Consider the following 26,190-nt stretch of genomic DNA (forward strand, 5'->3'; position numbering starts at 1 on the left):
ACATTATATAGATTTTTACAAATTAATATATACAAAAAGCTAATATTATTTTATTATATATTAAAGTGTAAGGCATAAAGCACATGCAAATATTATATTTGAATTATTATATCATTTTTTCTATTTTTATTTTTCAACATTAACAAAAAATCAACTAAAAAATTAATTGTTAAATTTTTGATAAATAATATTTATATTTTTGTAAACAATAAATATATTATTATAAAATTAAAATTAAAATATCAATTAATAATTTATAAAAATATATAATCTTAACTTAAAACATATCAAATCTATTAAAATTTTGAAAATGCATATCTTATGAAAATTCATAAATTTTAATTACTAAAATAATCATTCTATTATTAATATTTTATTTTTATAAAATTTTGAAGTTAAAAATTATTTTTTATATAAAATGTAGATTAATGGATTTGATTGATTCAATTTATATTATATTTTCAAATACTTTGTAAACAATACTTTTATTTTTGTAAATAATAAATACATTGTTATTTAATGCAAATTAAAATATTAATTAATAATTTATAAAAAATTAAGATATACACCATATGCAAATTTATAAAATTTAAGTATTAAAATAATTATTCTATTATAAATATTTTATAAATTATTTATTCTATTTATTTATAAAATACTGATTTTGAATATTGTTCTTTTTAATTTATAGTTGAAGCTTTTGAAAATAAATGTATGTTGGTTTTTGTTTGCATGTAAACATTAAGTTTAATAAAAGTTATTTTATTACATTTACCAACATGAAATAACAAATGACTTTGTGGTTAAAGTGTGCTTGGGCATTAGGTGTGCATTGACCGGCGTAGGTTCGAGTCATGCCACTCCTGCTTCTTTTATTGTGAGACGCCGTGCCATTAATCAAAACGATGGTCGATACACTTTGGTATCGACGCGTATCGACCGATACTATGCAAGACACGCCAATACGGTGGTGTATCGAACCGATACGCACGACTGGCAGGAATAAAGTTAAAAATGATAAAATAAAAAATAAAGTCATTTACACTAACTTAAAAGTTGTTCCAATAGGTGTTGAAATGAGAAAAAAATAGATTAAGATGGTTTGATCATGTGCATAGAGATCAACAACAACTCCACTAAAAAGTGGTGAGTTATAAATTGAATGGGTTGGAAAAGGACACCGGTAAAAGTAATAAGCAATTAGAACTAGACCAATGGTAGAACCATTTTCTCTTTGGGTCATGATTCACTAGTTTAACTAGCTAGGTCAAAATATATAATTATATTTTTCATATAACATACATATTTTTATTTGGTTGGTTGGTTTTGGCCAATTTTTTTCACCCAAAGTTTTTAGAGTATTATCAAAAGTGGGCAAATTCATAGTTTTTTAGCCCATTTGGCTAATCTGGTCCGAAAAGTTACCGAAAAGGCATTTTTTTAGAACCCATAGATCTTAAAAAGTTACCCATAATTGAAAAAAAAATAAAAAGGCCACTCCAATTAGAAAACCGAGTGAAAAGTTATGGCTTCTCGAAGTTTGTATATAAGTTCAAAAAAATGAAAAGAAAGTCAATTTTTAGAAACTAAGATTGGTTCATTGATTCTCTGTTCATATGTATCTGCTAGTTTTTTAAACCCCCAGTTTTACAAATGACCAAACCAGCCAATGGACTAGTTCACAATTTTTCTAGTCAGGCTCTTTAAACATTAGTGATAAAAATTATTTAAGTATCAATAGTTTAACAATAGATATGGCATTAAATAGAATGAATTGGACAAACAATATTAGTGTAGCTGACCCCATATTGTTGGGATAAGGTTTGGATGATGATGATTAATATACTATGCAATCAATTTGAAAGGACAGAAATTGGTGCTGACTCAATTATTAATCAGGATAATCCATAAAAGCAAAACTAACACAATTGGTTTGATTTAAGGCTAGTAATTTCAACCCAAACCCATTTGACACCCACTCATATCCACACATTTGAATAGAGGGTCAATATGGGTTGAGCCATACATTATGGTTAGGGGAAAAGGGAGAGGGTGGGATGGTTTAAGGGTACCCATTTGGCCTAAAGGGTGTAAACGGATCAAATTTGAATTGATCAAGGCATATCCGAATTCGAATTTAATTCAACAAACAATAAAAATTAGTATTCAAATTCAAATTTGATTAAATATTCAAATATTTGATTTGATTCGAATTTGGATAATTAATTATTTTAAATAATTAATAAATATATAAAATAAATGTTTTATTTATATAAAATATTTATATAATTTAATTATTATATATAAGTTATATAGAACATTTAAATATTTTATATATTATATATAAGAATTAAATAATTGGTCGAATTTTAATATTTATTGAATCAAATTAGGCCATATCCAAATTCCGATTAAATATTCAAATTATCAAATCTCGATTTCAAAATAAAATTTTCAAATACCGTTGACACCCTAATTGGGTCATCACTGGTCACTTATCATGACTCAGGGTTAGGATTTGAAACTAGAATTCATAGCTTTTCATCTTTTTCAGCTCTCTGCTCCACTTCTTTACCTCCACCTATGCGCTTCTCTCTCTCTCTGGTCTATAGTCGGCCAATTCAAATATATTAGTGGTAATAATGGCAGATTTCAAGAACTGGCTGAAGTAGACAACGAAGGACCGAAGGGAGTGAGGATTGGAGTGAGGATTGTTGGAAACTCAAATCCATTCTATACAAGTAGCTAATGCCTCGGAGCCTCATGTCTAGTGAGTCCCCAAAAATTTCTGGTCACCTTCTTGGTTCATTTGATTTGTTAATAAAATTTTTTCATACTAAATTTAGAGTGGTTTGTTTTTCTGGAAATATTTATTTTTATTAAATAGGATATTCGGTTTTTAGTTGAAATATATAATCTTTTTAATTTTTATTATGTCAAGTATTTTTTTGTAATTTTTATTTTATAGTAGAAATATATAACTTTTTGAAAAATTTACCATTTACCATATTTTATACGATTATAATTTTCTGAATATTTTTTGAAAAAAAATAATTTTATGTATTTTCTGTAATTTCCAATTTTTTACCTAAAACCCAAACTTTTTAAAGGTGAATTACATAATTTTAGAGAAGTCAATATGGATGAGAGTCTGTGAGCATGAGGGTTGGTTGTTGTGACCCATTAACAATCTATCAATATGGGTCACTAGTAGGGCTGTCAATGGGTTGGGATCCAACCCAATGAATCCAGACCGCTTGGGCCGGTTGTGGTTCTAGGATTTGGTACCGATGGGTCAGTTTTGGTTCATAATCTATCATCCTGATCTGGTGCCAAAATGATCATAATCGAATCTATTGAGTCAGACCAGTCATTCCGATAACTGACCGATTCAGTTTAACCTAAATCCGACCTGTTTACACCCCTGTGGGTTCTGAATCATCAATGGGTGGGGTGAAATGATGAATACTCATCCCGCACTCAAGGTCACAACTCTCATTCCAACCCAACCTACTCATTGCAAGTTGCGACCCACTGCTGACAACTATGGACTCTTAAACGAGAATGTATGTGTGCGGCGAAACATGGAAGAAAAGAAAAGAAAAATTGGGCAGCATAGATTTTTCCAAAAAAGAGTACAAATATAAATTTGTAGAGTATAAAATCTTATTTTTTATATTATTTTGTATATATTTGTACTGTATATATTTATACTTACTCCTTCCAAACTAAACCAAAAGAGAAAGGATTGCCACGATACGTGTTCCCACGAGTTCCATTCGGTAAAAGGCACGCTGTTTGGACAGAAACATTATTCTATACGTTTGGATAAAACTGTCCATTCCTGCTGAGTTTGCTCTCTCTCTCGGAATTGAAATTCCTACCTTCTCCAGGAAGGAATTCATATATGCTTCCCACAGAGGCGCCTCACAAACGCCCCACAGAGGTAGATTTAAAAGGAACCTCCATGTGAGAGTGTTCATAGTTCGATTTAATTAATTATGTTTTTCAATTCAATTTCTTCACTCAATTGGGTTGAGTCATTGAGGATTTGGTAAGTTGCCCACTTAGATGTTAGTCCTCATAAAATGAGTAGCTGAGGTTCACCTTTACGGTGATTTAACTTTATCATAGTAAAAATATAATCCAAAACTTTTATGCCTAATATAACCTTGGTCAGACTATGGTTTGATTGTTTGAGAATAAACACGCTTTGGTTCCTCCCAGCCCATTTAAGGTTGTGGTAATTGTGGTATAATTTTTCATTTACAATGACCATTAATCCACCACAAATTTTTTAGTCTTGTTCATTTCAATCCAAGGGCCAATCAAAATCATCTATGTGGCATGCCCATGTTACCAAGTGAAATTCACGACGATATTGCATCAGTGCCCCATCAGCATCCTACGTATATATCTCAGCGTGCATTGGGAATATCTACCGTATTTGTTATTGGGACATGGTTGAGATATACTGTCGGGCGTTCATGTGAATTCATTCACGACAACATGCCCAATTATTTTAGGCCCATTGAATCCAACAAAACATGGAATCCAAATTGAATAGGCACCTGCACCAGTTTAGCATTCAACAGGTGTTTCTACAATGGAGCTTAAAATTGTCTGGTTAAGCCATTTGTTAATAAAACGTTTTTCTCAGATTATATAAAAAACATCAATTGGATTTGATCTTTCCTCCAATGCTAAGAAGTTTTTTCACTGTTTGGTGCATGTGGTGCTCAGGCTGCATTTGATTGAGGTGTAAATGTGAATTGTTGTAAAATTCAATCGTCTGTTTGTATTTATACTCGTTTGTTTTTTATGTAAAAGTGGACTTGTGTAAAATTTTTTATCTGATCTTCTTTTGCAGCTGTTTGTTTTCCATGTAAAAGTTACACCGGAAATTGATGTAATCATAGTTTTTGGCTAACTTTTATATCGGTAATCGATGTACTTTTATATTCATTCTCACTTAAAAATTCCTAACAATCCAACGGTTTTTAACTGTTGAACTTTTACATGATGGATTTTTCCATCAACTAACTTTTACATAATGGATTTTTCTACTGCATTCAAACACGACTTTAATGAAAGGCATTGAGTTGTTATAAAACGTTTAAAGTATATTTCTTCCTTCCGATTTTCAAACAAAAATGTGTACAAATCATTTTCTAATTAAAACATCATCGATACAAAACAAGCCCTAAATCATTGTACAGATTGGGATTTAAGACACTAAATGGAACACGTGTACAAAACAAGCCCTAACACTACATTAAAAAACATCCCTTTAACAGAAAACAAGCCCTAACACTACATTCATTTCCTTTTTGGGCAAGTTGCTTAAACTTCCACTCAAAATTCTAACAATTAAACACCCCTCTACTTTGACACGTTCAAAAAACATCCCTTTAACAGAAAAACACACTAGGGGTGGACCCATGACTCGCATTATAATAAATGCTTGATTTTTTTTTTTTTTTGTAGGAGTGTCAATTGGACCAGATTTGGTCCAATCCAATCCAGTCCAATGTAAGTCCATTATAAATAGATCAAGTCCAATCCAATCCAATGAATGTTTTTGACTAATTTGGTCTGGTCCAATCCAATGAATGTTTTTTGACTAATTTGGTCTGGTCCAATTCAATGTCTGGACCATCCAATCTGTTCAAATTCATTTTGATTTAGATTGGTTTCAACTCAAATCCAGTCCATTGACACATGTATTCTTATCTTATATCAATGGACTAGATATTGGCTTAATCCAACCCAATCCAATATAAATTTATCACAGACGAACCAGGTCCAATCCAATCTCACAAATATTTTGGATCAGATTGATCCAAATATGTCTTGTTGGTCCATCTAAATTGATTTTGGACTGGACGGGCTCCAATCCAAAATCAGTCCATTGACACCCTTAGGTGGGGGTGGGGGTGGGGCAGGTTTGACTATAATATCAGAAAAATATGATACCCAAAAGCTTACAGCCGATTATCCAATCAACAGGTATCATAGATTAATCAAAATTCAAGGGGTGCTCTAATTACTCAAAACTCTTCCGGTACCATGTCTTTCAGGTATCATAGATTTTCCCTTTTTACCCCACTTTGTTAAGCTCAAAAATCCATTATGCTCATTGCAGCAATGGAAAAACTTTGGCTGTTGGGGGCCAATAGCCTATGCTGTTGAGAGTGATTTTGGGAATACCACATTACCATGAGAGTGGGTAAATTAGTAATTGCCCCCAATTTTATTTTAATAAAAAAGAAAGACATGGGCATGAATAGGTGAACATACCTAACCCAAAAACGCTCTCAACAGCTTATGCTATTGGCCCCCGACCATCAAAGTTATCCCCATTGCAATAGCCTAAAACTAAAACCATGAATTACAGGAGAGCGAAAGTTCAAAGTATTGATATAGTTTTTTGTGTCGGTACTTTAAGTGATGCATTTTTTTTTTAATTTCAGTTTCAAGTATAATTATATATATTATTTAATCAAGAAAAAAGAATTCTCAAAAATACTTGAAACAGATGTATCAAACATCAAAAGATATGATACAATATGCCTGATGCAAAGATATGAAATTTTAAACTTTTTACAGCCCTTAGGCTGTATTTGGTTGCAGTGCAAATTTATTTGCATAATACAAATGCATGACAGTGCAAATGTAAAAAAATGCAAATTCTTATTTAATTTTGTTTTGGATTTTACTTTTTTCTGCTTCATGTCTTAATTTACTTCATTTGTACTATAATCAAACAAAATAAGCTGAAGTTTGAAATAGAAATAGGTTAAAATTTACACTCGAATCATTTGCACTGCCATGGTTTTGCATCAGTATAAATTTATTTGCATTGCAATCAAACACAGTCTTAATTTATTGTTGTAGTTCCACTTTGAATTGAATTGAGTGATGCAAGGTGGGGCCACAGCAATGCATCGAAGGTCCTGATTTCATGGTTTTAGGGGAGGGATACTCCAACTGACGTAGCTGATTTCTCTTCCCTTGTAATTGTTGACCTAAAAGAAAATTCAAAAATATAATAATCTTCCTTAAAACTGATTGATTTTGGGCACATTGGCCAAGAGTTATTAATATGGGTGTCAATGATATTCGAAATTTCGATTTCGAGTTTGATATTTGACATAATCGAATCGAATTCGGATAATTCGAATATCCTATTCTTACCAAATAGTTAATCGGATTTAAATTTGGATATGACTTGATTCGTTTCGATAAATATCCGAATTCAATCGATTATTAAGTTCTTATATATAATATATAAAATATTTTATATAATTTATATATAATAATTAAATTATATAAATAATTTATATATTTATAAACTTTATATCAATAAAATATTTATTTTATATATTTATTAATTATCTAAAATAATTAATTAATCAAATTCGAATTCGAATATTAATTTTTAATATTCATCAGATATCGAATCGAATTCGGATATCAAATTTTTTAATTGGATTCGAATTTGAATATTGTCTGATCCTATTGGAATTATATCCATTTACACCCTAGTTATTAAGTTGAGATTTGGCCCATTGATAGCACATGTTGGGCTATACTGTCACCAATCATATAAAACTACTTGACCTAATTATATAAGACTGGTAGTTGCCGTTTGTAACAAGGAATTGCACTTACAGATAAAAAATTAAAGCCGTACAAACGATGCACAAAGCCTATTGGGGTAAGATAGCGATTCATGACCAAATTGATTCTTCAAAAAGGATGGGTTGTGGTGCACGAAAAAAAAAAATAGTAGAATCTGTTTAGAAATAAACATCTGAAAGAGACCACACGTAACCTCTAATCTCTATCCACAACCCTAATCTGTTTCAAGAAACTTGTCTCATTGCTGATTTGGAAATTTGCATACCCTTTGGTCTTTGTTGCCTTGTGAAGTGTAAATTCTTATGTCCAGGTATGAGATATCCATTATTTTAAGGGGGTATTGGACAGATTTATTTTTGAAAATAAAAGCAACTTCTACTTCAGTAGAATTAATATAATTTTATTGACATGGCTGTTGTTTTTGTTTTTAAAAACAAAACCAAGTTGTTAAACATCCCCTTAATTGGTCACTGTATTAACTTCCCAGTGCAGATATACATGGCGTTTTTGTTCTTTGTTTTAGTTTTTGCATGCTGTTTGGTAATGTTATCGTCTATTTGGTAAAACATTTATTAAATAAAAATTTGTCTTAGTTTGTGTGAGAACCAATCAATGGGAGAGGTTTTATTTTAATGTTTCTCTTAACACTTATTTACTGTTCCAACTTGGTGGCACCTAATGACACTTAGCTGTCAAACAACAACAAAAAGAAATGTTTATCAATTACTTTTCTCATTTTTCAAGATAAACCATATACAAAACGATAAACGGCTACAATACCAAACATTGCCATGATCAGTTATTACCATTTAATCAGTTTTGGCAGACTTGATCAACCGTTTGGCCCAGTTCATGCCTGATAACAATGCATTAAGTAGTTTGCAACAATCCAAAAGTCAGAACTAATAAGACTTCCACCAATCTAATTAGTTGCTTGCTTTTGGTTGATCAACAGAATATTCTTAACCTGATCAGAAGACTGTATGATCATGCAACCAGTTTTGGCCTACTGGTCTACTAGAAATGCATGCGTAGGACCGATCATTCATGTTTATATTGAAATTTCAACATTATAGGTAATGGCGATGAAAGCAGAAATGGTGGCATGTCACTCTGTATTACTAATTTTCATAATCTACGAAGGAACCATTCATTTTGTTTTAGATTTGCAAAATGAATTCGTTGTCAATCAGGTTGGGGTTCACATCTACAAATAGCACTCACACAGTTCTAAGAATGTAACAGCAACACATGGGTGGCTATAGGTCTTCAAGCAATGCATGAGTGGCTAAAACCATTTTACCCAAAGTAATTCGATACATATGGTGCGTACCATATATACCATATGGCATCAATTTTCAGGTCCTTCATAACTCATAAGCATAACCTGAAGAGTTTTGACATTTTCAAGGCTTGAGACCTTCAGTCATTTATAATGAATATACGGTATCTCGTATTACATTTTCAAAGCAAACAAATAAAACACAGTTTTTCGACATCCAAACTGCAGTTGCATGGAAATCAAAGAAATCACATGTCGATAGCATCATACTTGAACCTTGCACAATAATTGGAAATGAAAATGTATGTCCAAGTGATTAAGACCGAAATCTCTTGAAATCCAAAACTGTACAACAAAACAAGGTTCAAAATATAGATACATATCATGCTGTATTGATCGATTCATATCGTATCAGGGGTTTCCCAATACACCCCTACAGGGGGTATTTCGGGGTATCGAATGGTTCAGAGAATGGAGAAACCTTAAACCAACTCCTCTGAACCAAATTCAAAAAACAAAAAAAAACTACAAAAAAGCTACCAATACACCACTACCGGCGTATCAGTATTTTGAACCTTGCAACAGAAATATCTCCATACGAATTCAACACATGAATACGGAAAATATTTTCAATATGCAATTAGATGTCATGCTCTCAAGTTATTTGCACAATTTTTGCTTTCAGAAAATCCATCTCAAACTATAAGGGGAGATAATGCATGAAACCTATAGGGTTTTCAATTCTAGATAACTAATTAATTACATAGCGACCCTCCAAGTATCGTTACCACATGATTATGCTTTTCTCTCTTTCCACAAATCCGACAGTGGATTTATTTGTGTTGCCAGTAGTGAAGCTTATTGAATCATGAAACAACACCAGAAACTCTACTAGAATACTACCTGACATTTAAAAGAGGAACACTAATTCACCACTGGTTCTTGACTACTTTGGCCGTTTCATACAAATTGAAGAAAACGGGGCCATCTACATGGATACATATATATTTATATACACTAGTATGTTCATTCATCTCAACCCATTCAGAGAATACAACACTTCAGTACAATCCCCTTTTGATCCACCCTTTGCTCTTCGTTTCCTGCAAACATATCCCAATAATAGATCTTCATTCACAAAATGCCAGAATATATAGAAGTACGTTTCACTAATTCCTATACTAAATAAGATAATCTTCAATAACATCCTCGGATCGGTTCATCATCATCATTTATTAATTGGTTGTTACCAACAAATAGATGGCTCGCAACCCAAGCTTCACACTAATCAGATGACTCCAACCATCTGATTAATTGCCTACTTTTGGTTTTGGTTTGTATCATGTCACCCACTTCAGAATTTCCCCAGTGATGAGACCCTGTAGGGTCCAATCAGATGTGACCATCAGGCAAAATTTCACCCTTGGCATGGTCCATCAATTAAAGATTAAAGAGTAACAAGAGGCAAATATAAATTCAGAAAGAAACTTCACTTGACTATGACTTAAAAATGAGAGAAAATTTGGAAGTATCTCATTTGGGGGTGGGGGGGTCATATGCTAGAAAAGTCAAAGCAGATGCACCCACCTTCTGGAGGCTGAGCTAACTTCCGGTTTTGAGGAGACATCATTTCTTTCTTCAATTGGGTCAATATATCCTCCATAGTGTACTCCCTCTGCCAATCAGCCAGCATTGGGAACTGACTAGGTTCAACCTGGTGCATTTATCATATATAAGCTCACAACAGAAACTGTGTAAAATAAACATCTTTAGGTAGCCAATACCTACCATTCCAGTCTCTTGGTTCACACAGATCATGTTTATTCGTGTTTGAAACCTTACAGTTGGTGGATTATCTGGATAATCTTTATCACAGAAAAGTTTCAACTGGTAGATGCGCCCCTCATGAACAGTCTGCCAAGCAGCAAGAAATGCAAAGAACATGAGTTCTTGTATACCATTCTCGCAGGAAAGACAGAAATTTTTATTAATAAAAAGACCTAAATCTAGGATAGCTTAAGATAGTTCAATTCTTTCCCTTTTTTGATCAGCTAACCTAATTCTTTCTTGCCCTAACCAAGCTATGGTATATTTTTCTAGTAATAGCAAAAGCATCAAAAAATTGAAGTGGGTTAAATGATCAAGCAAAATTCCATAACTTGTGTTGTACATGCTACAAAGGCCCAGTGCTGCATTGAATGAAAGAAAACATACGTTGGGAGGACCAATGATGGTCCCAGTCCATGAATGCATGTATATGTCATCGGCATCATCCATTCCGTAGCTGACAGTTCCATCTCCAATTCCCTTTTCCCCTCTCTCAAGTTCTTCCAACAATCTGAAGTTTCTAGGAACTGCAAATCAACCAATAAAAAAAAGTAAAGGTTTCAAATTTGCATACTGACCTACTAAAATAGAATTTTTTTCGGATTAGTCTTAGAACTCCACATCTAGATCAGACACAAGGTGTTCATGAAGAACTGGAGTTCAATCCTAATATTCTTATTGAAACTATAAAGGAAGCATACACATGTATCAGATACATATTAGAGACTTCTTATCACCTATTATCCCTTGATACAATAAGGGACACAAACAGGATACATATCAGAGACCTCTTGTCAGATACACATCATTGATCTATTTTTTCTCCCTAAAATTTCTACCAATCGTTGAAAAAGATAGTTTTCATGCTTGGTATCCCTGGCATAAACCCAAATTGGTTCTTAGACATACTTGTTTCATGTTGAAATCTTTGCTCAATCATTCTCTCCCAAAATTACAGTGTAGTTTATGAGTATGATTCCCAGATAATTATTATAACTTTGCATATCACCATTGTTTTTAAATATAGGCATTCTACTATCTTTCTCCATTCTTCAGGCATCTTCTTTTCTTTCAATATTTTATTAAACAAATTAGTTAGTCATAATATGCCTACATCTATACCTTTCCACACTTCCACAGGTCCTAACGCCTTTCCCTTCATCATCTTATTTAGCACCACTTTCACTTTAGTAGTTCTTATTTTACGAAGGTACATGTTATTTTTAACACTAATAGTATTACTTTTTTTTATCAATAATAGAACATTTTATTAAATTAAAGAAGCTCATTGAAGAACTACAACCACCAGCTCCATAGAGCTTGCCCAACCCTCAATTATCATTCAAAGCCACTAAATACTGTTGTAACATGCTATGTACTAGCGTAGGGGTATTTCTGGTAATTCCTCCTTTATTTTGTTATAAGCTGTCGCCCCAAGTATAAATACAAACTTAGGTGCCACCAACTTTCTACTTCTGAATAGAACTTCTTATCTTCCTCTTCTTCTTCTTCTTCTTCTTCTTCTCTCTTTCCTTCTATTCCTTTTACCTTTGCTGGACTACATGGTATCAGAGCACTGATCTGGGCACAACCTTCTCAGATTGTGTTTTCCATCTGAAACTTTGTTCTTTGATTGGAAGAGGAAGAGAAGACTCCATCAGACTGACCTAGCCCTTCAGTCTTCATTTTTTTTTCTTCTCTCTTGGTCGTTGCACCAAGAAGAGGTTTGTAGTGGCAGCCGAATGCAGTAAGCAGTATTTCTAGGGTTTACTTTTTATGGACTGTAGGTTGTGGAATTACTACTGTACTCCAGGTATGTACTGTTACATTCATATTTAAGTGTATGACTACTGTGAATGTCATAGTTTGGGGTTGTAGGAGCTGGTTGTCTCCTTTTCATATAAGCTGGGTTTACTGACCTACAGTCTGGCTGAACCTGTTTCGGAGCCTTCTTAAGCTACAGGTGGTGGAGGTATTGCTGTTCTCCTTGGTTAGTGTGCTACTCTCTGGTCGGGTGGTTGGTTTGCCTTCCTTTTGTACCGATAACAGTGCTGTAGAAGTACAGAACTTCTGTCTCAGTCCTTTTTTTTTCTTGGAAAATCAGCAGTAAAACATTGGGAAAATGGCTACTGAGGATTCAGCAACCTCTAGAAATATTTCCCATCAAGGAAACCTTAATGGGGGAATGGACAGCATGAATTTCTCTATGTCTATTACCCCCCTTTGGTGGCTTAAATTATCTGGAATGGTCCAAAGGCATCAAACTTTGTATCACAGCTAGGGGGAAAGCTGGTTACAAAAGTGGAAAGATTAAAGAACCAAAATCTGGTACAACTGAACATGATAGATGGGATCAAGAGAACAGCATGGTTATGTCATGGATGTTAGGTTCCATGCTGCCTCGTGTAAAGAAAAACTTCATATGGGTTGATACAACTTATGAGATTTGGGAACAAGCCAAGGCAACCTACTTTGAACAGAAGCATTTTGCCAAGATTTACCAGCTCCAAGCAAAATCATCTACTTGTAAGCAAGGAGACTATAGCCTATCTACATACTATTCAGCCTTTACCTTTGTATGGAAGGAGTTGGACTATTATCAGACTATTGAGTGGAAGAATGATGAGGATGCAAAAGCATACAAAAAAACTTGTCTCCCAACAACGAGTGTTTGCTTTCTTGTTAGGGCTGAATCCTGTTTATGAACCTCTTCGGGTACAGATTTTAGGAAGTAGGGAACTTCCTTCAATTCAGGAGGTATATGCCTTAGTTCAATCCAAAGAGAGCAAAAAAAAATCTAATGAATGTTTCTGAGGGGGAGCATCCTATTGCCCTGGCTGCAAGAGGGGACAATTGGAATGAAAAAGGGAGAATCAAGGAAAAATGATGACAAGAACAAGCGGTGGTGCACTCACTGCCAAAAGTCTAGACACACTTGGGAGTTAGTGGGGAAGCCCAAGTGGGCAACCAAGAATCAAGACACTTAAAAGAAGCCTTCTCAGAAGAAATTTACTTCTACAAATCTGGCTGCACAAGATTACCAATCAAATAATCTGACTACTGGAATTTCCCAAGAGCATCCTAGTGGTTATGGTCCCAAGGAAGACATCATTAACTCCTTCAAAGATCATTTGGAACTGTATGGTAGGACTCTTGGACAGATGGATAGGTCAACTCCTACCCCTTCTACTTCGTTTGCTTCTACATCTAGTAAAGGTGCTTCTGCATTTCATGTGTATACCTCTGCTCCTGAGTCACCTCGGATCATTGACTTAGAGGCATCAAACCATATGACTGGTAAGTCAACTTTATTTCAGACCTACACTCTTCTCTTTGGGAGGGATAAAGTGAGACTTGCTGATAGGTTTCTTCTATCCACTATTGCTGGTCAAGGATCTATATCCCTTCCTAATGGCCTTGCTTTACCCATGCTCTTCATGTTCCCAAACTTCCTATTAATTTGTTGTCCAGAAGTAGTATTACTCAATCCTTATATTGTTGTACAACTTATTTCCTCGTTCTTGTGTTTTCCAGGATTTAGCCTTGGGGAAGACGATTGGTAAAGGAGATATGGTTGATGACCTCTACATTTTGGAAAATAAAGCTGGTCCTACAGCAACAATTCCCGTGAGTCTTATGAGTCAGTCTACAAAAAGTCAAGTGTAGTTGTGGCATAAGCACCTTGGTCATTTGTCCTTTGAGTCTTTAAAAGTTATGTTCCCTAAATTTTTAAATTTGTGTCTGGATACCCCTACATCCCAACTATTTAAGAAAAAGCAATGGATACTTGCCACCACTGCATGACATAACCTCTCCCTCTCTAAAGGCCATCTCCACAACCACTTACCTAGAAGAGCTACATTCTTATGAGTAAGATTCCCTAATCCTAATCCTCCTTCCTCCTTACTTCGACTAACTATCTCCCTCCTAATTAAATGATCCTTCTTCTCTTGCCCCAACTCCCATAAGAAGTCCCTCATCATCTTCTCTATCTTCTTATCTTCCCTAGTAGGAATCTTAAAGACAAACAAAAAGTAAACCGACAAATTAGCAAGTATGGATTTGATCAAAATCACTCTACCCCCCATAGAGATATAATTCTTTTTCCAACTTGCCAACTTCTTTCCAAACTTTTCCACAACAGGTTTCCAAAAGCGGCTCTCCTCTGGGTTAGCTCCTAGGGGAAGACCTAAATAAGTTAAGGGCCAAGACGAGGTGGAGCACTCTAAGCAACCTGCAATAGCTTCCATATTGACTCCAACCACACAACTTTTTTCAAAGTTGATTTTCAGATTTGAGGCCTTTTCAAAAAAAAAAATTATTAAGTTCTTAAGGTTCCCAACCTTCCTCAAATCACTTCCTTCACAAAAGAATAAACTATCATTTGCAAACTGAAGGTGAGTCACAAACACGCTATTTCTTCCTATTCTCCATCCACTCACTATCACCTCCCTATCTGCTTTTGAAATCAATCTACTTAACACATCAGCAACAAGAGTGAATAGAAAGGGGGAGAGTGGATCATGTTGTCTTAGGCCCCTACAAGCTGGGAAGAAGTCCTTAGCTACTCCATTGACAATGACAGAATAATGGCAAGAAGTAGACAACCCTTAATCCACTTACTTGCACCATCTTTCCCCACACCCACACTTAGCACCACTAAGAGGAAACTACAGTACACCAAATCGTAGGCTTTTACAAGATCCAATTTGCAGACAAAGCCTTTTTTACCTAATCTCTTCATCTCCTCCACACATTCATTAGCTATCAAAATCTGATCTACTATTTGTCTGCCTTGTACAAAAGCACCTTGTGATTGACTAATTAGAGAGGGGAGTACCACTTTGATCCTCAGGGATAAGACCTTCACCAAAATTTTGTAAACACTAGTCACCAAGCTAACGTTAAACATCTTTATTCTTCTTAATTAATATAAAAGATTTTTATTAAAAATAAAGAAAAACTGAGATCCCCCTTCCTCTTCCTCCTCCTCTCCTTCCTCCTCCTAATCCCCCTCCTCTTAAGGAGGCTTAGACCTCCTTGTGTTCAGGAGGTTTACACCTCTTGCGTTTTGAACTACACATCACACCTCGCGTCACACCTCCACAGTTTAAAACATCGATATATGACATTGATATATGGTATATGTGCGTGTCATATTTATATATGGAATATACTTATGTACATATATACCGCAACTTTTGAGACAGGCCAAGCTGAGAGGGCATAAGGTTGCTTGGCCTAGGCCTGGCCCACATTATGTGCAGGCTTAATGTAGGCCTAGGCTGGGCCTAAAAGATACTTGGTTGTTCGGGCCTGGGAATTTCAAAGCCTAGCTGGGTTATGTGGATTTGGGACATAATGATCGACTCTTTCCTATATACTACATCTGAATAATTAAATAAGCATCTTTTGTCTATTTTAATATAAAAACATTTTTAAACAACCCACAAAACAAAAACCATGTCTTCTCTGATTCTGAATTCCTTGCTCATTCTCTCCAAGTTCTTTCAAAATTTAACATTCACTACTATCAACATTTTGTTAAACAAGTGCAATCCATTGAGGGTCCTCCTCAGTCCTCATCTTCTCTTATGTGGCTACTATCATTTATAAGCATATCTTTGACTTTATTTTGACTTTTGAAGGGGAAAAAACACATCTTTGTTTGAGACAATACTAAGGAAGTGAGAAAGTAGCTATTGTAGAAAATGGGAGCATAGAACATCATGGTCCCATGAAATTTTCTTTAAGGCTGCAACTTGGGCCGAGTTGGCCTGAACCCAACCCGAAAAAATTGGGTTGGGTTGATGCTCGGGTTAGGGTTGAAATTCATGAACCCGACTTTACTTCCGGTTGGGTTAGGGTTGAAATTCATGAACCTGACTTTACTTCGGGTTGGGTTAGGGTTGACACCTTAGGCAACCTGGCCCAACCCAAACCCGACTCTATAGTTCATGTCATATATAAATATATGTTATATGTAATATATAACATACATTGATTTGTTTAGATGCATGATATTTGTATAGCCCCCATCACATAGTATCATGTATTTCTTTTAAGATAATCACTTCAATTAATCTGAATCAAAAAGACTAAAACCTTAATAACATTATTTAATGTTGTTTGAAAAATTTATTCTCCATCTCCTCTCTGTTGTTTGTCGCCCATAAAAGATCTATCGTAAGTCACAACTCATAATAAACTATAGTCATTTCTAACACTTGTTTTTCTGAATTTTGTACCAAAAGAAAAAAAAACATCAACAAATAAATACTAATGAAATATAGGATTAATATATATAGTGAAAGTTAAGATCTAAAATCTAGAAATTCTATGAAGTTTTAAGGGATGGGAAGAAGGTTCGGTTGGGCCCAAACCAACCCAAAATTGACTTTGGGTTGGGTTGGGTTGGGTTGAGTTAAGGTTGAAGGAACTTAGTTAGGGTTAGGGTTGGGGGTTTAGAACTTAGGGTTGGGCTAGTGTTGGCCTCAACCCGACCTAACCTGGCCCGACTTGCAGCCCTAATTTTGATAGTGCATTGTTCAAAAATATGATTTTCCGGGATTCGTGAGGAAGACATTTCAAGTGACATAGATTCACCCCAATCCCTATTTTGCATTTTCCCATGGTTCTTCAGTAATAGGTTTTGGCTTTTGAGGTGGTCAGTGTCATGAAAAGCCAAATGGGGTCTTGGTTGAGAGATTTTTGTTGGCAACAATGCTGAAATTAGAAAATAACAAACTTTTATGCTTTCCACTACTCAATCTTCTACATTTTGAAATTTATACTTTTATATAATATGTTCTATATGCTTTCTTGATAGAACATCATTCAAAATTTTGCAAAATTTTTTCTTATAAAAAAACGCAAAAAGTCAATTGTATGATATGTATGTAAAGTACATGCCCATCCAGGTAAGAATTTAACATAGTAAATCTATTACGCAGTGAGCAACTACATTCCAACAAGAAAAGAAAGCCTACAAATAAGAAATAGGGAATTATCTTCCCAAAGAAGCTAACTAATTACTCAACATTTGATAACAAGTGAAAAGTTAAAATGGATTACATCTGATAAAAGATACATTTGGTAAAAGATACATTTGGTGTGGGGAAGAGGGTCTGCAAGGTTCAAAGCATCGATACACCTGATATGCATGAGTATGCATATTGGGTGTTTCAATGCTGCAAGACAATGTTTTTTTAATTCTTTTTTACTCTGATATTTTCACAGGGATTGAGGGATATCAGTTTTAAGGGTATTTAACACTTAAAAATCTAATTTGTGGAAAATCCTTAAAAAAGGAACTTTGGTCGGCCAATGATATGATATGCCTGTGTCTCAGGCATATTGTGTTGAAATTTTGAACCTTGTGTATCGACAGGGGTAAGGCTACATACATCTGTCCCTCCTGAGACCCTGTATTAGCAGGAGCCTTGTGCACTAACTGGGCTATCCTTTTTTATACATTTTCTATAGGGAAAGTTCATATAAAAATCTGAAAAATATAGTAAAAACTTTGTCAAAGTGACATGATGTGGCAAAAGATCATCTAAGGATTCAGTTACATATAAGATACTCTTTCCATGAAAACATTAGGAACCAAGATAATACATAAGATATATGAAGATATATTATAACATACTAAATGTATACAGACAGGTAACTCATCTCCACTCAACAGAATACCATCCAAACTATATGGACTTGGCTACACAAATGATGTTATACATAATCAACAACTTACGAGTGCTCAAATATTTCCTCAGTAGTTTTACCCATATCAGTGTCAGCCTCTTTAACCGTTTTAGAACCCATAACCTGCATTTACCATGACGTTTTGAATGGCAAGATGTTTTTAAGCATTCTTGCATAGATACGTAACAATGTAACATTCACAAATTATACATGATTTTCTGACAATGAACACCTCAAACACGACAGATTTTGACGTGCAACTATGAAGATTATTCACAATGCTCAACTTCTATACCAGTTAATGAAAATCGAAATTTGTTGCCTTAAAAGTTAAAATTCAGTCATTCTTCTTGTTCGTTCATAAGACTTGAAACTGAGTAGAGTAAAAACCCAGATCCTTTTGCTCAACTTCACAAATTAACAACAGACGACTACCCAAATTACATTTAATAACTAAAGGGTGTTCCTATCTTGCTGTAATTAGCTAATCGTTCCAAATTCCATACACCAAATTAAGAACTATAAAGAATCCTAACGATACCAAATTCCATCCATAATATAGTTCCTAATTTCGAGAACCCTAAAAGCCAAGTAGCAGAAAAAATGACATGTAAGAGCAAAAACATCTAGAAAAAGCATCGGCATCAACGAATAAGAAAAATTCCTTGAAATTTACTACTAACTAAATCAAGCCATAACAAACGCAGTGAATCAAGTCTAAAAGCATAAAAGAAAAAAAGAAAAAAGAAAGAGATGACGAAAGATGTGGAAAAAATCTGAGTTTCAAAATTCACCTATAACCCTCGATCCTTCTGAACCCATTGTTGCTATACAGACACAGATGCAGCTCGGTTTCCCCCTCCAGTACGAGAGAAAGAGAGGGTTGCAGATTACGGAACTGGGGAGGGAGAGAGACAGAGAGAGGGAGGAGCTGGGGGAGTTTGGCTGTGGCTGATTATCGAGAGGATGGAATATAAAAAGGCTCTCAGCCTAACTACTATTCACAAGTCTGAAAAGAAATACGCTTTTATAGTCTGGATAAAAAAAGACGTTCCGTCAATTTACACTCCAGGAATCTAGGGCTGCACCTTGGGCCGGCCCAACCCAACCTCGTTCCAATCCACTGATTTCAAAGCATTTTACATGGGTTGGGCTCGATTTCGAGGCTCTATACTGGGCTTGGTCCTGAACCTTGACATCAAACTTTAGTTGAGCTTGGATTGAGGCCTTCTGGTAAAAGCTCAATTCTAATCAATTCAACCTAACTCAATCCAACGCTAACCTACCCAATTCTAATATGTATCATAGTGGAAAGGCATGATACTGAAAGAGCTTTGACCAATTAGAGGCCTATAGTGAATTTAGATGAATATCAGTGATTGAATATCATTTTTATGATACCGGTTGATTGGTTATAAGTTTTTCAAGTATCATGTCTTTTCAATACGAATGCAGTTCAAACAAGTTGGGTTGAGCTGAAGATGGTGTATATCTTGGGTTCAGGCTTGGCCCAACCTGAGGCAGGCCCAATCCAAGTTTAACTCATCATAATTTGGATTAGGCTTGGGCTCTGGCTCTGATTGGGTCAGTTGGGCTTGGGCAGATTGATTGAGTTTGAAAGAATTTATGTATATATTTTTACATAATCATCTTTATTAGACTTTATAACCCAATTTAAGAATAAAATAGATTGCAAAATATATACAAATTTTATTTACAAATATACATATACATACTTTAAACATATATACATATATACATAATTAGAAAAAATGATATTTGCATATAAATATAATATACATGTGAGTATTTTTTTCCGGTGGGAACAGGCCCAAGTTGAATAGGGTTGGGGTCGGGCTACCCTCATTATAAGCCCAACCCAAATTTAGGTCAGGCCTGAATTTTATGGTCCAGGCATAGCCCATAGCCCAAAAACTCAGATACAATCAATACAAAAACATCCGAGTTTCTGGTATATTATGATATGATAAGTGAAAGTGCAAACCATGAATAATAAGGTTTTCAAATCAGACCAGCCTAAACAGGCTTGACTCCAGCCTGCCTTGTCCCAACAAGTTCCAATACCCTATCCCAATCTTATTATGATCCCATCCCACCACAAGAACTCTACTCATGTCTACCCACGTAGTACTGCGACACTTCCTATATAATATTATGCACGGGAGATTACGTGGATAGACGTGATGATACAAATCGCGTTGAAACGTGTTGGGAGACGAGGAATTTTTTGTGAGGAAGAGATGCAGACACGCATCCGCCATACACCAAAGCTGATGCAGGGAGTCCGGATTATGTGATTTATTTGATGGGAGATATTCCCAATGCAAGGTTGCAACTTACGAGAGGCTATTCGAACAGTGTAAGTACACGTTTGCACTGACCTAAGTCAAGTTTCATTGTACACGCAACGTCGTCGCTACAAAAAGCTTCGTCCACAATAACCACCCTCTTCCATGTACGTATAGTCGTTCGATTGTGATTTTTTCAGTGCCTAGAGACAAAAGATTCAAAATTAGCGGTTTTAGATGGGATCTACTAGATGCACCGTAGTCAATCATTGGTACCCCACCTAACCGAGAAAACTTTCAATCCTATTAGATTGTATATGCAATTACTTTTAACGGTGGATGATGAATCCACGCCTCTTGTTTTTGTCAAAAATTAAAAAATTCAAATGCTAAATGAGGTGGCTTTAAATCCACCGTGAAATGGTGATAGTACCGAGCGAAAGTTTTCTCCCACCTATACTATACACGTTGACATTCTTTTGATTCGAGTTCAGAAGTGTCTCAGCTCTCGACTTCCACAGAGACGAAGCGTGAAAAAGGAGGAAGCAGAAGCAAAGCAAAGCAAAGATGATGACCAACGCTGACCCAGCGTATAATCGAGCATCGGAGGTCAAGCAGTTCGACGACTCTAAGATCGGAGTTAGGGGCCTCGTCGAATCCGGCATCACCACCATCCCTCGCTTCTTCGTTCACCCATCCGACACCCTCCCTCGCCCTTCTGGTCCCACCACCGCGCTTCCCTATGAAATTCCCGTTGTCGATCTCTCCGGCGTCAACTCCGACCGTCGATCGATCATCATCGACCAAGTCCGAGCCGCTTCCAGTAAGCTGGGCTTCTTCCAGGTCACTAACCACGGCATCCCCACCGACGTGCTCCACCGCACGGTTGCCGCCATCAAGGCCTTCAACGAACTTCCGGCAGAAACTAAACCGCAGTATTACCATCGGGACATGAGCAGCGGCGTATCGTTCTCGACCAATTTCGATCTCTTCCAATCCAAGGCGGCGAGTTGGAGGGACACGCTTCAGGTGAGGCTCGGTCCTACGCCTGCGGATTTCGAGGCTCTGCCGGAGGTTTGTCGGACGGAGGTGACTAAGTGGGACCAGCACGTCCATCGGCTAGGAGAGACGCTGATGGAGATTCTGTCGGAAGGGTTGGGGTTGGAGCGTGGAACGTTGAAGGAGCTGTCGTGTTTGGAAGCGAGGGTTATGGCGGCTCACTACTATCCCTATTGTCCTCAGCCCGATCTGACGGTTGGGATTACATCTCACACCGATCCAGGAGCGTTGACGGTGGTGTTGCAGAACCACATCGGAGGGTTGCAGGTGAAGAACGGTGGAGACTGGGTGGACATTAAACCCGTCGACGGTGCTCTCGTCATCAACGTCGGCGACATTCTCCAGGTATTTCCTCCCTCGTCCGGTTGTTGGTCTTGAGTTAGCTTACTTGGCTGAACTCTCATCGAGCTAATGACACTGTTTGCTTTGAAATTTGGTGGCGTTTCAGATATTAACGAATGACGAGTACAGGAGTGTGGAGCACCGAGTGCTGGCCAATCCGTACCGTGACCCACGAGTCTCGATTGCCATTTTCTTCAATCCAAGCAAAAGAGGTAACTTGTTTGGACCACTGCCGGAGTTAGTATCAGAGGAAAAACCGGCGCTTTACCGGCCGTTTCAATTCTCGGAGTTCATGAGAAGGTTTTTCACAAAGGAATTAGATGGGAAGTCTTTGATAAACTACTTCAGATTGTCTGAAACAGAAGACCAAATTGGTAAATGAAACAACAGAAATTGACGTACTGGTTCATGTATTAACTACACTACACTTGATTTTCAACTATTCGACTGTGTTGTATGCTTGTATAAACCTTTCTCTCTAATGGCTCTTTCATAGAACAGAAGTGCAAGTTTAACGGAGCTTAGTTTCTCTTCACGGGTTTCCATGCAAACAAAGAAATCCCAATGGCCACGGTGGGAGAAGAATCCTCAACAAAATCAGTGAGAGGTATATATGCTAAACTGTATAAACTTTGGAGTAGCACAGAAATAATCTCAAACCTCACTGTCCATAACCAAAATCCATTAAAACTGAAGACATTTTGAGGATACAACTCAACTCCAGCATCTACTAATTCAATCCTTGGGTTATTACATGTCAGAAAAATTGTTCCCAAAAATTTGCTGCTTAATTAGTTCTACATAAGCCGAAACTTTGCAACTCTCTGAATTGCCCTTTGGATTGTTCTCTGAGAGGATCATCTTTTGCCCTTAGCTGCCCGTTGAAGCTGGTCCATAATTAGATGTGCTACGGACTTGTACCCCTCTTCTCGAGCTGTAGATTCCATTCAAATTGCAGAAGAAACCGGATTTCATTAACAAAGAAGAAAAAGGGAATGCAAACAACAAATGGGAGACATGATACATAATTGAATTCTCTTCAAACCTTTGAAAATGGCTATCCCAGTAGGCACCATCTTTCGCTTCTTCAGACATAATGAACTATAAGAGAGTGTTTTCATTAATTAGTTCTGAATATAAGATGTAAAATGTGCAGGCACAAACCAGAATAACTCATGATTCTCAAAAGGGTAATGATGATAATGAATACCTATTGCATATCCAAAATGGATTGATTCCTTTTTCTTCTATGCAGTGTGGGCACATCCATTCCTTGTTCCGTTGCACCTCTTCCATGTCTACCATAGGATTTATCAAGATTAGTTTCTATTTTCTTCTGCTAGTGGGGTTTTTGGTGGAGTAAAAATTTCTTCAACCTCTACCTTCGATTACAGTTGGGAGGTGTTTGTCTTGCCGTTTTACCTTGGGTTGATCAATAAAAATTTGTGTGAGAGAGGTTTTCTCTACTTGAAATGTTATGAAAATATTTGATTTAATTAATAGAAATTGGTATTTCTACCTAAAACACCAAATTTGATGTTTCTCACATCCATGCATTTTTCTAGTTGAAATGATACTTGTATATGATGTAACAACACATGTTTCTCACAAAATTGTATTTATCAACCCAAAATGCAACAAGGCAACACCATTATATACCAACCACCCCCTTGATGCTTGGTTAGATAAATAGAAAATAAGAAAGAAAAAGAAAGTTGGAGGAAAGTTCTTAAACAATTTGTGAAATTTCTTGATAAGATTCCCTCAACTTTCTGTTTCTATGCTTCTCTCTTAATTTCTTCAAACCAAACACAGACTAAAAGACCCAGAGTGGTAATCTTAACAATTCCATGTTTTTCTTTTTCTTCGTCTCCTTCAAATGGACTTGTTACTTACCTTCACCATATCTAACTTTGAGACAAGCTCGACAAAGGACACCATTGGTAGAATGGCACACTGAACAATCTGTCTTCCCTGCGAAGCAGAAACATAGGAAATTAAAAAAAAAAATCCAAACAATTCCAAAACCAAAGAGAAGAATTCCAAGCACTCGCAGTACTTACCCAAGCATGGCTGATCTATATCAAGATTTCCGCACCGCTTGCAATCTTCTTCACCACACAATTTTTTTTGCCTGTATCAATGTATTTGAATTGCTTTTAAACAGTGTTTCTAGGGAAAAATAATATAAGTTTTACCTGCATCTATAGGTTTTGGGTCAATGCCCAAGAAGGTTGTTGTTTGTTACAGAGAAATTAACTAATGGTTCTTAAACTAATGGGCATTGACCCAAAACCTATAATATGCCTACAGACTTTCTTCAGTTAAAGCATTTTACAAACAGGATGCAGCCATAAACTTTGCAGCCTAATCATCTGAACATGAATATGTGATTGCTTATAAATTCCTACCAATTTAATTGGCAGCTTGCCTGCTAGTTACACAATCCAGTCCAGACCTCTTGGCACTCTTATTGGTTAGATTCTAGCTAAATTCTACTGGAATCTACTTCAAATTCATACACAGACAGCACAGCACAGAAGTTCCAAGGAACAAGTAATATATAGTTTGGTAATACGTAGATAGAAAAGTGTGAATGAACCTGCAGAAGTGGCAACAAATTCCGATAACGGGGTCGTAGATGCTTCCCCTGGTTTTGCTATCACAACGGCGAGCTAAAACATCTGGAGAAAGTCGTCTTAGCTCTGAAACATCTACATTCACGAAAGGTGCGTTCGCTGGCCTCTTTTCCTCTCCTTCTTCTCCTTCCCCTTTACTAAATAACCTCCGGGGCTTCGATTCTGAAAGAGCAACTTCGGTAGACCCAAAGAAGAGGGGTGACCAGAAAAAGGAATCAGAAAGAAAAAAAAGAAAAAAAAAAGAAAAAGAAAACAAATGAAACTCACTTATTCACTCAATATAATAATGAAAGAGAAATGGGGTTACGACCTTCTTGAGATGAAATCAGGTCACCGAATTTTCCCTTCAAACGATCAGAACGACGCAAAGAATGTAGCTCAGACTTTGGGTCGACGGATTTTCCTTTCAGTCGATCTGAACGGCGCAAAGACGTGCATCCGTAGACTGATTTTCTAGGGTACTTACGCACAGGAGTCTTGGCGGATTTCGCAGGGGAAACAATAGCTCGAAGTTCACCGACTTTCTTCTCCAGTCCGAGAGACGCCAAACGAGCCTTTTACCCCATTTTTTATGTTTCGAAGAATCAAATTGTTCATCAAAAGCAAAATCAATTATATCCAAGTAAATGCCAGTGAAAATAATTAACTTTTTTGTTTGAAATTGCTTACCTGGTTCTCTGATATTCGGGCATTTCGGAGGCTTTCGTAATCGCTCATTGCTCTAAGCCTCCCCATTGTTTCAGATTTTCAGTTTTCAATGGCGAAGGCTTCTTAGATTTCTTCTTTTACTGTTCACTGGACTACAGAGAATCGGAGAATCAGACTTCAGACAGCGGCAGTGTTGTGATGTGGGTTTCCAACGGCTATTTGTTGCATCGAGGCCGCGTAAATATGAAAATTGAAAAAAGTACTCAAATAAATGGTTGTAGATGCGTCTTCCTCCACCCGATTGGCATCGAATGATGTTTTTGATCTCTGACATGGATATCATATGATACTGATGCACCAACACACTCTCAAGTCTCAACCGTATGATCTGCTTGAGATTGGAGCATGGTCTTAGATGGGTCCACTAACAATACACGTGGTAGATCAGGATATTATTTGGATTCAGAAAGATAATGTACTATCGATTCTAGCTGTTTTACTTGCGAAATCAGACTCGACTCCGCTGCAGTGACGGAATCCGGAGCTGAGTCGGATCAATCACTTACCAACAACACTAAGTAGGGACACGTGTCCTGAGACATTCTTTCAACCCATCGCGACCCCGAACATAACCCATTTTAAACCTCCCGCCTGAACATTGTCAAAACCCTACCGCAGTACCGCTTGGACGAGTTCGCATCTCCGCCCCACCGCCTGTCGCCCCATAAACGCCCCC

General features: G+C 36.3%; 3 protein-coding genes across 9 annotated transcripts; 1 reads left to right on the forward strand and 2 right to left on the reverse strand.

Annotated features, from left to right (window-relative positions):
* Positions 1–9,642: 9,642 nt before the first annotated feature.
* On the reverse strand, positions 9,643–19,492 carry LOC148863927 (ubiquitin-conjugating enzyme E2 variant 1A-like). Of its 2 annotated transcripts, XM_088974555.1 has the most exons (6): positions 19,252–19,460; positions 18,507–18,580; positions 11,141–11,280; positions 10,715–10,840; positions 10,514–10,640; positions 9,643–10,029 (listed from the first exon to the last, which is right to left on the reverse strand). In XM_088974555.1, exons 3-6 carry the CDS (start codon positions 11,201–11,203, stop codon positions 9,971–9,973), a joined length of 375 nt encoding a protein of 124 aa, XP_088830681.1. In that variant the 5' UTR covers positions 11,204–11,280; positions 18,507–18,580; positions 19,252–19,460; the 3' UTR covers positions 9,643–9,970. The 2 variants fall into 2 exon arrangements, with proteins under 2 accessions (XP_088830681.1, XP_088830680.1); XM_088974554.1 differs by lacking the exon at positions 18,507–18,580 and having other exon boundaries at positions 19,252–19,492.
* A 1,611-nt stretch (positions 19,493–21,103) lies between these two features.
* LOC148863928 (1-aminocyclopropane-1-carboxylate oxidase homolog 1-like) lies at positions 21,104–23,692 on the forward strand. 3 transcript variants are annotated; one of them, XR_016109000.1, is made up of 4 exons: positions 21,104–22,170; positions 22,274–22,541; positions 22,669–22,774; positions 23,423–23,692. XR_016109000.1 is itself a non-coding variant. In XM_088974556.1 (2 exons), the coding sequence occupies exons 1-2, from the start codon at positions 21,334–21,336 to the stop codon at positions 22,547–22,549; spliced, it is 1,113 nt and encodes a 370-aa protein (XP_088830682.1). In that variant the 5' UTR covers positions 21,191–21,333; the 3' UTR covers positions 22,550–22,686. The 3 variants fall into 3 exon arrangements, 1 of the variants encoding a protein (XP_088830682.1); XR_016108999.1 differs by having other exon boundaries at positions 21,206–22,170; positions 22,664–22,774; XM_088974556.1 differs by lacking the exon at positions 23,423–23,692 and having other exon boundaries at positions 21,191–22,170; positions 22,274–22,686.
* On the reverse strand, positions 22,817–25,693 carry LOC148863929 (uncharacterized). Of its 4 annotated transcripts, none has more exons than XR_016109002.1 (9): positions 25,476–25,693; positions 25,117–25,360; positions 24,770–24,968; positions 24,231–24,301; positions 24,064–24,141; positions 23,550–23,589; positions 23,378–23,465; positions 23,213–23,268; positions 22,817–23,101 (listed from the first exon to the last, which is right to left on the reverse strand). XR_016109002.1 is itself a non-coding variant. In XM_088974558.1 (8 exons), the coding sequence occupies exons 1-8, from the start codon at positions 25,539–25,541 to the stop codon at positions 23,025–23,027; spliced, it is 879 nt and encodes a 292-aa protein (XP_088830684.1). In that variant the 5' UTR covers positions 25,542–25,693; the 3' UTR covers positions 22,817–23,024. The 4 variants fall into 4 exon arrangements, 2 of the variants coding, with proteins under 2 accessions (XP_088830684.1, XP_088830683.1); XR_016109001.1 differs by having other exon boundaries at positions 24,770–24,980; XM_088974558.1 differs by lacking the exon at positions 23,550–23,589.
* Between the last annotated feature and the right edge of the window lie 497 nt (positions 25,694–26,190).

The sequence above is a fragment of the Nelumbo lutea genome, chromosome 3 (assembly GCF_056320005.1).
Source record: "Nelumbo lutea isolate HS-2025 chromosome 3, American lotus-T2T, whole genome shotgun sequence".
Classification (NCBI taxonomy): Eukaryota; Viridiplantae; Streptophyta; class Magnoliopsida; order Proteales; family Nelumbonaceae; genus Nelumbo; species Nelumbo lutea.